This window comes from Acipenser ruthenus, chromosome 14 (genome assembly GCF_902713425.1).
Source record: "Acipenser ruthenus chromosome 14, fAciRut3.2 maternal haplotype, whole genome shotgun sequence".
NCBI lineage: Eukaryota > Metazoa > Chordata > Actinopteri > Acipenseriformes > Acipenseridae > Acipenser > Acipenser ruthenus.
The window spans coordinates 20,343,763-20,358,180 of record NC_081202.1 but is presented as its reverse complement, the minus strand read 5'-3'; the positions used below and the strand labels follow the sequence as shown (position 1 = coordinate 20,358,180).

The 14,418-nt window shown below is 36.9% G+C and overlaps 1 protein-coding gene across 10 annotated transcripts in view; it reads right to left on the bottom strand.

Annotated features, from left to right (window-relative positions):
* Positions 1-14,365, bottom strand: part of LOC117419846 (kinesin-like protein KIF21A) — a 60,348-nt gene extending 45,983 nt beyond the window's left edge. For 6 of the 10 annotated variants that reach the window (XM_034033115.3, XM_034033118.3, XM_034033121.3 and 3 more), the window contains exon 1: positions 13,959-14,364. In XM_034033115.3, the coding sequence (XP_033889006.2) occupies positions 13,959-14,005 (47 nt within the window). In that variant the 5' untranslated portion in view covers positions 14,006-14,364. Of the gene's footprint in view, positions 1-13,958 lie in introns of all 10 variants that reach the window. The other 4 variants (XM_058986069.1, XM_034033120.3, XM_034033124.3 and 1 more) reach the window with 2 other exon arrangements.
* Positions 14,366-14,418: the final 53 nt, after the last annotated feature.

Genomic DNA, 14,418 nt, shown 5'->3' with positions numbered 1-14,418 from the left:
ACTCATGATGCAGCTGAAAGACCCTTACGTTGATGATCTATGAGTGTGTGTAACACAAAGTTTAAAAGCTCAATCACAATCTCAGATTGTGAAGGGGTTGAAAAGGAGATTTTTGCTTGATTAGGTTGTATTCATGGTAAATAATTATCGACTGTAAGCAAAAATAACAACAGAGAATGATAGAGATGTTACTAAAATGTAATTTGCATACAATGCACCCTATTTATAGACCAAAGTGTAACATTTGAAGCTGCATGTCAATACTTTAAAGTTTTGTTTCATCCAATCACTGTCTCTATTATTGGCTGATGAATATCTCCTCACAGATTCTTTAACCCACAGCCAACAGTAGCCATTTGCATTCATTTTCCGTAGTTGCAGCTGGCAGATGTAGGACTTTAGTATAATCTTGCCAGGGAGAAGTGATTTCAAGCTCAGTGAACAAAGAAGTAGTTGTACTGTAGCCCCAAAGGAAACCTTGCCAAGATTGCCTCCTCTTAGTATCCTTGAGGAGAAAGAGGCCAACAGCGAGCAGACAGGGAGGGTGGTGGGATCAGGTGTGGCTGCTGGAGACGGTAGCGAATGGTGGAGCCCTACGCAGTCAGGCAGCTGGCTGTAACAGAAAGATTGTTCAAATAATGGAGTGCAAGCTGCTGAACCATAATAATGAGCTTTATAAGCAAAACATTACAAAGTTTATTTTTTATTTTTATTTATTTATTTATTTATTTTTTTAACACAGAATAATATCTTGGCAGGACATCAATCTGGATTTCGGTCAAAACATAGCACCCATACTGCTGTTCTTTAAGTTGATATATCAATCGCTTTGGATGACGGGAAATATGCTGGTGCTTTATTACTAGATTTATCCTAGGCTTTTGATTCAGTTGATCATACTGTTCTCTGTAGAAAATTAGCTGGCCTGGGAATTAGTGACAGGGCTGTGGATTGGTTCAAGGACTACTTCGCAAATAAGATAAGAGCTGATGGAAATATTTCAACCTTTTTAACTTGCAAAGGAGTTCCTCAGGGTTCAATACTTGGACCACTACTATTTACTTTGTATATTTGGGGTGTAACTTGGGTACTACAAATTCAACCATACATCTATATGTGGATTACACTATTCTACATACAACTGGATATTCCATACAGGCTGTTCAGAGATCTGCAGAGTGTATTTGATATTGTGCAAAAACAACTACTCCGGGATAGATTACTGCTAAATGCGACTAAGACTCAAACCATGTTATTTTGTTCTAACAGGAAGAAAATTAGTAATCAGACCTGGGCTATTACTACTCTGTATGGTGAATCACTTAAGCAAGTTTCCTCCTATAAATATTTAGGTATATGGATCGATGAGCATCTTACATTTAATTATCACTACTTTCAAAATTAAGACCTAAACTCTGTTTCCTTTTTAGGAATAAGAAGTTTTTTTTTCTTTTTCTCAGGCTGGCAAATTAAAGTTACTGACTGTTACTATTCTACCTGTTTTGGACTATGGTGATTTTATCTATCAGTTTGCTTCCAAGCAGTCTTTGCAAAAATTGGATGTGATATGTAATTCATGATGCCATTTTGTTTTAGAGTGTCCTTTTTTGACACATCATTGCCAGATGTATAAAAATCTAGGATGGTTCTCATTAACAAATTGAAGGCTTTATCACTGGTATTGCTTTGTTTTTAAAGTTATTAAAAGGAATGGTTCCTGATTATCTTAGTACTTTAGTCAAAAAGGTCAATACTGGCTATAGTTTGCAATCTCACGATTCTGGTAGTTTGGTAGTTCCACTGATATGGACACGATTCGGAGAACTGGCTTTTTCTTATCGACTACCAAAAAACTGGAACACTTTCACGTGGTTTAAGAATGGAATTTGATAACCTCTCATTTTTTGGTTATAAAGAGCATATTAGGGATTTGCTTAAAACGCCTTGCCATTGCTTTTCTTTTAGTTCACATTGAAAAGGAAAAAAAAGAACGCTGTATTACTGCTCCTTTGTTTATTTGTTGTTGTTGTCTAAGGCTGGACCACACAAATATTAATTGTGATGTTTTATGTATGGTTGTGTCTGTGTTTGACAGGACCCCCTTGTAAATGAGGCCTCGGCCTCAATGGGTTAATGTCCTGTATAAATAAATAAATAAATAAATAAATAAATAAATAAATAAATACCAGGGTGCGTTATTGCTGAATTTTTCTGATTAGTTCTGAGCACAGCTGGGTTTGCGGTGGAGGAGAGGGGAGGGCGGTAAATGCCACTATTTCCCTGATTATTCAGTATGAAAAGTCAAGTTCTGTTTTCAGAGCAAGATGGTGACAGGTGCTTTTTAAAAGGTACAGTCTGACGTTGTGTATTATTTGACAGCCACTGAACATAATGATCCTGAAAAGGAATAGAGCTCAGTTGAAAGTTAAGATGTGATTTATTTTAGTAGAAATACTGCTACATACCTGAAACTCTTCTAAAGTATGAATGAATGTAGGAATATTATTTTTTATTAAGACACCTCATTAATGAATATTAGAAAGTAGAGGTGATATACAAGTATGATCAACACAATTGAAATTGCAACTGTAACATTTACTCTAAGTTTATTATTTTATTATTTATTTCTTAGCAGACGCCCTTATCCAGGGCGACTTACAATTGTTACAAGATATCGCATTATTTTTACATACAATTACATTCTTTTTTACACATTATTTTTACATACAATTACCCATTTATACAGTTGGGTTTTTACTGGAGCAATCTAGGTAAAGTACCTTGCTCAAGGGTATAGCAGCAGTGTCACCCCACCAGGGATTGAACCCACAACCCTCTGGTCAAGAGTCCAGAGCCCTAACCACTACTTCACACTGCTGCCCCATGCTTTACTATATTTTGCAAAACAGAACCCGACCAAACTATCCTTGTTTAATTCACTCAATGGACTGCACATGGAAATAAGTATTGTCCACAGGCAGCGGACGTATAGTTCAGTTATAAACTAAACAAATCAATACTTAAATTAGTGTTCCTAATTAATTATTTATTTTATTTGATGAAGTCCATCTTTTGTAATCATGTGGTAAAAGCCCTGCAATTCACAATAGTTTTAGGTCACTGGTTTAGGGCAGGTCAAAATACCACACAGTACTGTGTTATGGAATAAGCAATGTAACCAAGCAAAGCTTGACAGTGTCACAGAAGCTGGAACTGTCATGATAAAATATGTAATACTGTATAATGTTGACCTATTATAGAGCTTCTGATTTTCGGTTTTAACCAATAAAAAGACAACCCCCCTCCCGCCCCGGATACAAAAAAATGAAATCGGTGCTTAGCCAATAAACACCGGAAAAACAGTGGAAATGGTTACTCAATTAACGTTGACCACCCCATTCTTATTTAAAAAAAAAAAAAAAAAAAAGAATATATATATTTAATATATATATTATATATGTGGTTTAACTTGTAGATCATTTCCCTGAGGTATATAAAGACTTAAGCTACAACTCACATAGTGATCCAACAAAGCAACCATGAAGACCAAGGAGCTTTCAAAACAAGGTCAGGGATAAAGTGGTAGAGAGGCACAGAGCAGAAGGGTTCAAGAACATTTAAAATGCGCTGATTATCCCTCTCAGCACAGTGAAGTCCATCATTAAGACGTGGAAGATACATCATACCACCCAGACACTACCCAGATCAGGTCGCCTTCCCAAACTATGCAGCCAGGCAAGCAGGAAACTGGTTTGTGATGTCACTCTGAAGTCAACAATGACCTTGAGAGATCTGCAAAGTTCTGTGTCTGAGATGGGAGTCAGTGTTCACACATCAACAATAAGCCGGTCCCTACACAAAGCTGGCCTGTATGGACGGGTGGCAAGAAAGAATAGCAAGTGGCTATACCAACGTTTATCAAATATAAATTTATTTCAGTCAAACTCATATTTTTGGGGAATTTGACATTTAACAAGCTTTACAGATTAATATTGATAAATAGCAAGCCTAGATATATTGTACAGTACAACAAATGGGACATAAAATACTGTATACATTTATCCTAGTGCCAGTGATTATACAGTGACCTGACAGCCAACAGCAAAAAGGGTCTTGCAGACGAATACAATTCTTATTTCTTATTATTATTTGTTTATTTAGCAGACGCCTTTATCCAAGGCGACTTACAGAGACTAGGGTGTGTGAACTTTGCATCAGCTGCAGAGTCACTTACAATTACATCTCACCCGAAAGACAGAGCACAAGGAGGTTAAGTGACTTGCTCAGGGTCACACAATGAGTCAGTGGCTGAGGTGGGATTTGAACTGGGGACCTTCTGGTTACAAGCCCATTTCTTTAACCACTGGACCACACAGCCTCCTTCATGTTGTAATTCTAGTCGCATTAATTCATATTCATCGGGTTAACCAGAGTAAATTATTAATTCACCACTTTAAAATAACCTGTTTATTGAGATATTACATGTACTGTAAGGGTATCCTGGCTCCTGTTTAACCTTAATATGATTCAACTTTCCAATTAGACTAGCAACAGCTCTTGGTTGAGCAAGAATTTGGAAAGCAATGTACTGTATGTTGTCAGTTTAATGGAGGTGGCTGCAAGGGTTCTTCTGTTGATAATTACAAAAACGTATGTCCAGCCATGCATTGAATACCTGTGAAGCCTGACCCCAGCACAGAAAAGTATTCTGGCTTAATGTTTCACAACATGAGCGTTCTGAAAATGTAGCAGCACTAAACTGAAAACAGCTCTCAGCTTGTATCCTGGCTCTACTAAATTTCACGGTGTTTGCGGAATGGCACATTTCACAAGCTGTGACAAAGGAGATCTCAATAGCCTATGGTGCTGTGCAAATACAAACCTTAAACTCTGCCTGTTGCCTAAGAAAAAAAAAGTACAATATTTATTAGATAAAGCTTTACAATAAATTTAGGGATTACACAGTTGTTTCATTCTTCTCTCTAGTACAGTACATCCTCACAAGAATAACATTTGGCAATATTTTTTTTTTTTGTCTGTCAGTCCCGTATCAACAGGTTAGACATAAATAATGGTCAAAATTGTTGCAGCGCTGAATGTTTCCTGGTGGATGACCACACTTGTTTATGTTGTAAGTGTGTTGGCTATGTTTAAAACAAGGCTGAATGAAGTGTTAGCAATTAGTATAAGCGTTTTTATGCGTTTTCTTTTAAATGTAATATGTACAGTAACAGCTTTATGTATTTAACACACCTGTTTGGACAATCTTCAAATGCTATTCTTTTAAATCAAAATAGAACATTTACCTGTTGTGACAGACAGCGAATCAATCCAAGTCAACAATCTCCCTCCCGACCTGTGAGGGCATGGTATAACAGGAACAGTGTGCCCCGTACTGGATGGTTAGGCAGTTCATTCCAGGGTCAGTCGGAAGCCGGACATTCAGGAAGGGGGCGGAGCCACAATACCAGCAGTCATCGCCTTAATGCGGTAGACGATGTGTCAGTCACGGATTGGAGGATACGTGATTGGCCGCGCCACTGAAAGAGGGCATGACTGAGGGTATTTAGGGGAAGTGACCGAGCTATCTGTTTCTTCGTTGTGGTTACTGAAAGGACCCATTTAGGAAACTGAAGTAATTAATTATTGTGAGTGTTTCGTGTTTTGTTTGTTTGATTGTGCGAACAGTTTGTCTTTTGTCACTGTTAGACGGTTAACACAAACCAGGAGCTGTCGCTACTAGCCAGCACCAAAACCCGGACTACACTGCAGCACTGTTTCACGAACTGTTGTACTTCACCCCACCTGCACATGAGCACTCACTGTCTGGAGAAGTGACCGTGTCTGTGTTTAGTGTTATTATAAAGTGTCATATTATTTCGGGACTGAAACCCTTGTTTTCACGGAAAGACATTGACCCCCATAAGCAGAGAACAATTTCACCTGGTCCCGGATATTTACAATCCTTGAATACCTCTTTTAAAGTTCCAGGAGAAATATGTCACTGAAAAGCTATCCCAGTCATATAATGTAACAAAACATAGATAGACTGCACAAATATTATTGAACCGCTACATGTGTTATGTATCTATGCCTCTCTTCATGTAACCCAGGAGGACATAATTTACACTGCTTTTGTTCCCTCATTATTTGCCTACTGTTCTAAACTAGACCCTGAACTGTTGAAAGTAGTAGGTCTACAAAACCCTCTTATGACTTGATCTTCACAACAAAAAGGACAAAAAAGTGCTAGTTGAAACGGCTCAATAGTTTAAAAGAAAAAAACCTTAACCTTAGCAAGTATGGTTACCATGAAAATACATTTGTTGAAAGAGAACAGTATGCAATAAAGTCAAAGCTATTAAAAAAGTATTACCCAAATGACTTTGACTCCAACAGTTAAACAGGCTCAGACAAGAGTATTCAGCCACTCTAATACTTTATACTGGTACTGGGGAATGAAGTCACAATTTACATGTTTTAAAAGATATGATCAATATAGATCACTCATTACTTGTCAAATGTTCAACCTTTTATTTTGAACTTTGCTGTTACTGTTGCCATGACAAATGTCATGACTAACTGTAGTTGATATACCGTATTCCTTCGAATTTAAGATGCACTTTAACCATTTTTTGCTTCTTAAAAACAGCCTGCGTCTTAAATTCGAGTACAGTATAGTGATGCCAACAAAAGACTAATCTAAGTACACAAACAGCAGCGTGACTGACTGCTGAGAAAAGACAACAAAGATGCCATCTTAAGTATTATACAGTGCGCAGCACAATAAAACAAGCTCTGTGGTTAATCTACAACAACACTGTTTCGTGTCAGTTTTGTACGATACAACAGCGTAACTGAGGTTGCATCTTTGTAAATACATATTTATTTGATGTTTTATTTTTTCCTCAAATTGAGGGTGGTAAATTTGGGCTGCATCTTAAGAAAGGAATACGGTAGGTTTTGTTTTACATTTTTATTTGAAAACTGTTAAAAAAAAAAAACATGCATGTGAAAGACATGTAAAAAAGAAAGGGTGGAGTATATACTGTACTGCTCGGTTTCTATATAATTATCCCAATTTGTTTAGTGTGCAGTGCTTGCTTTCATAATCCAATCTAATCACATTAGGGTGGTCGGTTTTATGCTACACTTTAATATAAACATTATGGTGATGACAGACTAATGCCAGTCATTTATCTGTTCTTGAATTCTTTATGAGTTAACATGTCCATGAAAAGGTTAAGGTCAAAGGATGTCATTTGCAGCACAGCCTGCCACTGAATGGCTGATTTTGTTTAAGCAGCATATAAAATACTTTTTTTTTTTTTTTTTTTTTTAATTAAAATCTATGACTTTAAAAAACTAAAGTACAGTGTGATTGGTACAGTGCATAGCTCCTGTAGAGTAACTTGAGGACCCACTGAGTGTATTTGCAGACAATCTCTTTACTCAGTCACCCTTTTGTCTTTGCTCAACTAACACCCCACAAGCCTGTACAGGTGTGGTATTACTGCTCTTTATGAGGGGTTTAATGGCAGTTATACGTTCAGTTATTTGAGTCACACTAAAATCAGATTTATGACTAGATAATTTAAGACTGTAAATTACACACGTGTCAGCGAATGAGTCTCTATAATAATATGCTTCACAAAAATACTATATAGTCCTTAAATTATATAATGCACATAATGTGAATTACAAAAAAATGTCAAAGATGATTAAACTTTTATGTACAGTAAGAACTGTAGCTCAGCTTAAGTAGGTCAGAGGTCACCATTATGGAGGTTGTGTGGTCCAGTGGTTAAAGAAAAGGGCTTGTAACCAGGAGGTCCCCGGTTCAAACCATATTGGTTTCAGCCTTGCATGTTGTTTTTTAATGAATTCTGAATAACAGAAAAAGTGCATTTTACTGTAATTCTAAATATTATGGACTTTATTCACGCAGCGGCCATGTTGGTATTGAAAACGAGGCTTGGTGTGCTAGCTACTGTCATGGCCGCCACAGCAGCACTGTCACTGCTGCAGTTAGTGCTGCTGCAATCCAAGCTTACGCGCAAGCAGCATCAATTACATGTAAATAAACAACCTGTATTTTTATTTAAATTATAAAAAACATGATTACTGTTCTACATAATGTATTTTTAAACTACATATGAATGTTTTATTCCGTTTATATGGCTACCTGTAAAACAATAGGATTTTCAATCAAATATAAACAAGTAGCTATGGTGACGTCACCAATAAATTATGCAAATTAGTACTATCGAAGGTTCGAACCTTCAAAGGTCAAAACGTACTCTTTGTTGCAGCCCTAGACACAACAATGCAATGCCATATTTCTCTCAGACTACAACTCCACTGCAGTTTGACTCTGGCGGCCGGAAGCTGACAGCTGCACACCAAGCCTCGTTTGGGGCTGCCGTGAACAAAGTCTATTGAGAATGCACCATCGAACTGAACACTTAATAACAACAGTCTGGAAGTTTAACCCCTTAACAGTTTTAACCACCAACTCTAACATTTCACACACTAGATACAGTACCCTAATTCAGTGAGAACAAGAAATCTGCACCTGACTACAGTAGCCTATATGGACAAGCTTTCTAATGTTCTTCAGATCATTTCCCTTTACAGTAATAATAATAATAATAATAATAATAATTTGTTTATTTAGCAGATGCCTTTATCCAAGGCGACTTACAGAGACTCGGGTGTGTGAACTATGCATCAGCTGCAGAGTCACTTACAACTACGTCTCACCTGCTCAGGGTCACACAGCGAGTCAGTGGCTGAGGTGGGATTTGAACCGGGGACCTCCTGGTTATAAGCCCTTTTCTTTAACCACTGGGACCACACAGCCTCATCTCCTTTAATACTGGAATTATCTGGGATTCTCAACCCCAAGTAGTGTTTACCTTCTGACTTAACCTACTGTAATGTGTTACTTCTGATACCTGGAATTCCAATTCAGCAAAGACCACCATCCAACAAGCTCTAGTGATCTTGGGTCAAAGTCTCTACTGTAGTATGAAACAAAGGTCAACACAAAAGTACTGACCTATCGAACACGAAAAGGCACCCATTGTTTAGATGGGCAGGCAGTGTTTAGCTCAGAGATAATGTCACAAATAAACTTCCAGGTCCAGACAGTTTTAGGGTGTCCCTTATCACTGAAAGTTTTTTGTCCCTCCATAACATTTAGGACATTATGCAAAAACTCAAACAATGTGGAAATAATTATTTTAAACACAACTCAAGCACAAAAACAGACACAGGTTGTATAACATTAAAAGAAAAATACATTATGTATTATTCAAATACAAGTCACAACAGTACAGTATACAACATGAAGTCAACAAATATTGAGGTTACATTTTCTATATATATAGGGCAGCAGTGTGGAGTAGTGGTTAGGGCTCTGGACTCTTGACCAGAGAGTCGTGGGTTCAATCCCTAGTGGGGGGCACTGCTGCTGTACCCTTGAGCAAGGTACTTTACCTAGATTACTCCAGTAAAAACCCAACTGTATAAATGGGTAATTGTATGTAAAAAATAATGTAACTATGTGATATCTTGTAACAATTGTAAGTCGCCCTGGATAAGGGCGTCTGCTAAGAAATAAATAATAATATATTCAGGGTCCTTTCTCTTAAGGTATATTTAGCAGTTGGAGAAGATTTTTTTTATGCAAACTGTCAACTCTTTCTGCACCTAACAGTTCACACAAGTGAAATACAGAACTTTCAATCTAGACCTAATTTTTGTTTTCGGAATGTTTAGCCTGCAGTATATGTTATTTAAAAATATGATGTATTGTCAGATGTACTGTTGAATATCTCTTCATGTCAAACAAAGGTAAATAAATAAATAAATAACACACTCAGAAACTATGCTTTTTGTTATCCCACAGAGTTTGTACTGTGCGTCACACTGATGCATGTTGATGCTTCCTTTATCAAAGTGACTGGGCCAGAGCGAATCTCTCAGTCCATATTCTAAACTCGTACTGCAACTGAGGGATTGAAGCTTGACAACCACTTATCCAAGGCAATCCGATCCTTTTGTACAGTCAACCAAAACATACTTAAACCCCCCAAACTGTAGATCTACATTTTCAAACATCATTTACACAGGATAATGTGTGTTTAAGAGGACTTTGGTTGAGTTAGAATCACATCTCACATTACAGTGTAGAAACTGGAAAACAAAAATGTAAACAGCAGATGTATTTTAAGCCAAACACCAACAACGGTAACTATTTTATATTACCAATTTACTAATGAAAAATAAAATGAATCATAAAATAAAATAACAACATCTGCAGCAACAAATGTAAACAGAAGCACTCCAGACTGATATGCTGATAATAAATGTTGAAACTACTGCCTCCTGTCCCAGAAGCTGCAGGTTTTGTAATCAGGGGAAATGTTATTGAATTATTGCTGACTGCCTGACTAGACAAAGCTATCCGGGAACACAGTATGCCCTTGAAAATGAATGTATTAATGAGCTCATTATTCTGGCCAAGATGACCAAATTGCCAATGTAATTGTTTACGATTGAAGACAGACTAAAGCAGGCATTGATGTAATCAGCTCTCCACAGGGCGGATTAGCCAGGTGGTATTTTCTGATGTCTTAAAGAAAATCAGCCAGTGTCAAAGACTTTAAAAACTTTTGGCAAGAAAAATATGTTTTGCATGCTATATTTCATTTAAAATAGACAATACTATTTTTTTCTTATTAAAAAGACAAAAAAAACAGGGACATTTATTTTCAAATATTCAGTCAAAGATCCCAAATGCATCACTAGTCAACTATCTCTAGTAGACTTTTACATTACAAATTGAATGCAAGATCAGTTTAGCCCCAAGGACATAACCATTTCTTTGCACTTTGCTGTTGCCACTTGTCTTAAAAAAAGGACTTAAAGGGAAATTATTTAAATTCCAATATCTAACATTAAAGAAGTCTTTCATACAAACAGCCATTCAGTACTTGCCCCTCCCAAAAGATGTAAGGATCTTAAAGGGTTATTATAATTATAAATGTATGTTACTAGGTATTGTTGTCTGTAATTACTGAATGCATGCAGAGAGCAAGAGTGAATTATTTAACCCCCTAGTAGCCCAATTCTAAAAGAGAATAAGGTCAAACAGTTAATCAAAAACAAAATTCTCAAGTATGTTTACCCCAACAGTCATTTCCCATTTTTCCAAAGGTTGTTGCTGGCTGTCAATCACTAGACTCACTCAGGTGTGTCGGAGAGAGTTGTCAGCTGGTTTAATGACATCCTTTGATCAGGTCTGTAAATATACAGTTGTAGTCAAACGTTTACATACCCCAATGGAAATTTATAATTTTTAGAAATTTCTCAAAAACAAAGAATTTTAGGTAAAATCTTTTGTAGCAAAAGTTTTGCTTTTGTGGATGAGGAAAACAAAAGTTACAAGAAACAGATGTCTATAATGATTAATTTTAGCAATTTTTTTGCAAAATTCCAAAAATTCGAATTAAAAAGTATTCATACCCTTTGATGCTATGATAGTAATATTGTCTACAAGGTGCTAGACATTTCAATATGATAATGCAGAACCTAATTCTAGAAAATGCTGGACTGTACGTGAACATTTTTACAGTATAAAAGAGTTAGGCATAGGATGATTGCTGTCATTACCAATAAGTCAATATGGGAAAAAGTAAACAGCTATTTTTCGGCAGAAAAATATTTACTGTCATAAAGCTGGAGAAGGATACAAGGAGATTTCTAAGCATTTGAGTATCCCAATTTCAACTATTGTTTCTATTATCAAGAAGTACAAGACTCATGGTACTGTCACAATGCTCACCAAGAACAAGAAGAAGAATTGTGAGGGAGGTTAATAACAATCCGAGATTGACTGCCAAATATATTCAAAGTGAATTGGCTGCAAGTGGGACTGGGGTTTCCATTTCAACCATAGGTTGAGTACTGCATGGTAAAGGTCTCAATGGTCGCAGGCCAAGGAAAAAGCCACTCTTTGGAAAACGTCACAAGGACAATCGCTTAAAGTTTGCAAAACGACATTGAATGATGGATATGAGTTCTGGCCAAAGGTTTTGTGGAGTGAGGAAACAAAAATCGAGCTATTTGGTCACGCCGATAGTCGTTACGTTTGGAGAAAGACTGGTGAGGTGTACAAAGAAAAGAACACCATTCATACTGTCAAGCATGGAGGTTGTAATATCCTTCTATGGGGCTGTTTTTCCTCTAATGACACAGGAAATTTAGTTCCAATACATGGCAAAATGGATTACATAGCATATGAAAAGATATTGGCCAACCATCTGAAATCCTCCACTACAAAACTTGGTTTAAACTGCAACTGGACATTCCAACACAACAACGATCCAAAGCACACATCAAAATCTACTTCAGAATGGTTAAAGAAGAATAAAATCAAGGTTCTGGAATGGCATAGTCAAAGTCCCGATCTAAATTCATTTGAGAATCTTTGGTATGAGTTCAAGAAGGCTGTGCACATGAAAAGTCCTCAGAATTTGAATGAACTGGAACAATTTTGCATTGAAAAATTGTCAAAAATCACTAAAGAATCATGCCAAAAGCTGACAAATATCCTAATCGTTTAAAAGAGGTTATTATTGCTAAAGGTGCCTCAACTAGCTAATAATTTCATTTTTGTTGTAACTTTTTTTCCTCCTCCACAAAAGCAAAACTTTTGCTACCAAAGACTTTCCCTACAATTATTTGTTTTTGAGAAATTTATAGAAATTATAAATTTCCATTGGGGTATGTAAACTTTTGACTACAACTGTATATTTTTGTATCTTACAGTACATCAAAACAAAATGGTGATGAAAGAGAAGAAGTTTCACTACTTAATTCTATCACTGTTGCTTTTACACAGTGTTGTAGAATATTACTATATACTGAAGCCCAGTGCAGCACCCATTAGTTTAGCTTTCAGACTTCTAATGGCATCTCAATGCCATCCAAAAAGCAGGTCTGGAGTTAAGGTGTTACAGTAAGATGGGTACAGAAGAGGGGCAATTCTTGCATGACTAAAGTGAAAGGGATAAACAGGTCTGACAGATACTGTAGCCTTGGGTGGTATTTCCAGCACCCAAGAAATTAAACCCCATAGTACTGCACTCAGTAATCAGAACTAGCATACCTAAGTTACATATTCATGTTGCTTAATAACTTAAACACTTTGTTTATTGCACTGTCTTCCTGTACCTGTCAATTAAACCCACAATAAACCAGTATATCCATTGATTATCTGTCCTTCTCCTGCTGCTCATTCTGGATGAAATCCAGTAGCAGCACACACGCTCATGAAACAATTATAGCCTAACAATAATTTCCCCCTTTTCAAATTAGAGAGGACATAAAGTAAGTCCATGATCATAAAATAAATCAACTAATAATAATAAGCCAAATGGCGTTTTGCACTTGACTCTTCGAGTTAATATGATAATGGTGAAATCTCATGTTTCCACAATAGAGAAAATGTCACATGTCATGATCACTAGGAACCATCCTTCGTGTTTGCTCTATTATTACACTGTACAATGTATATTTCAAAGCACTTGAGTTCCTGTAGTAATATAAAACAATGTAAATATCTTACAAAAATGTGCATCTATACAGTAGCCTACTCCCTCGTCTGTAGCTGCATATTATTATTACACATAAGATTACTACCCAGGGGTCATTTGTTCTAGAACCACATACATCGTTTAAACAGCAGCTAAGACTTGTAAATTGTTTTAATTTGCTACCATGAATTGCATCGTATAATTATAAAAGCACCGACAATTAATACATTCCCAGGCCTCAAAAAACATTCAGTGTAAAGATCCATTGTGGCACATATATCAATGTGCCTGCATGCAGCAGGTACTTGTTTATTTTCGCTGGAACACGTCAGTGCAAAATAAGACGGACCTTACCTCAAAGCCACTCGCACGGTGCTTTCGTCTGGACTAGCCGTCGACATGCTGCAAATTTCCCGTTTATATATAGAGAAAAAATAAAATAAGGATCAAAGCTAATTTGCTAAACCAAGCAAGCTGGTTCTGCTGCTGCCACTAGTCAACGAAAAACAGCAGAAACACCAGTTCACCTCCCCGTCTCAGCCATTTTAAAATAAAATAAAATACATCGTTATAAATAAGTTTCCAAGGCCGTTTCATCTGTATTTGAATAGCTGTGGTGGCATCACTGTTTAATCTGCACAGAAACTGTTTACTTCAATAACACTGCTTGCTCTTCACTCGTCCTAAATCGTTGCCTACTGCCACTAACTCGTTCTTTTTCTCCCCCATTGACAGGGAAAGCTTGTTTGCTCGGAGCTCTCCAGCAGGAGCTCCAGGTTCTCTCGATCCGCAATGCGTCACCAAACCACGCCCC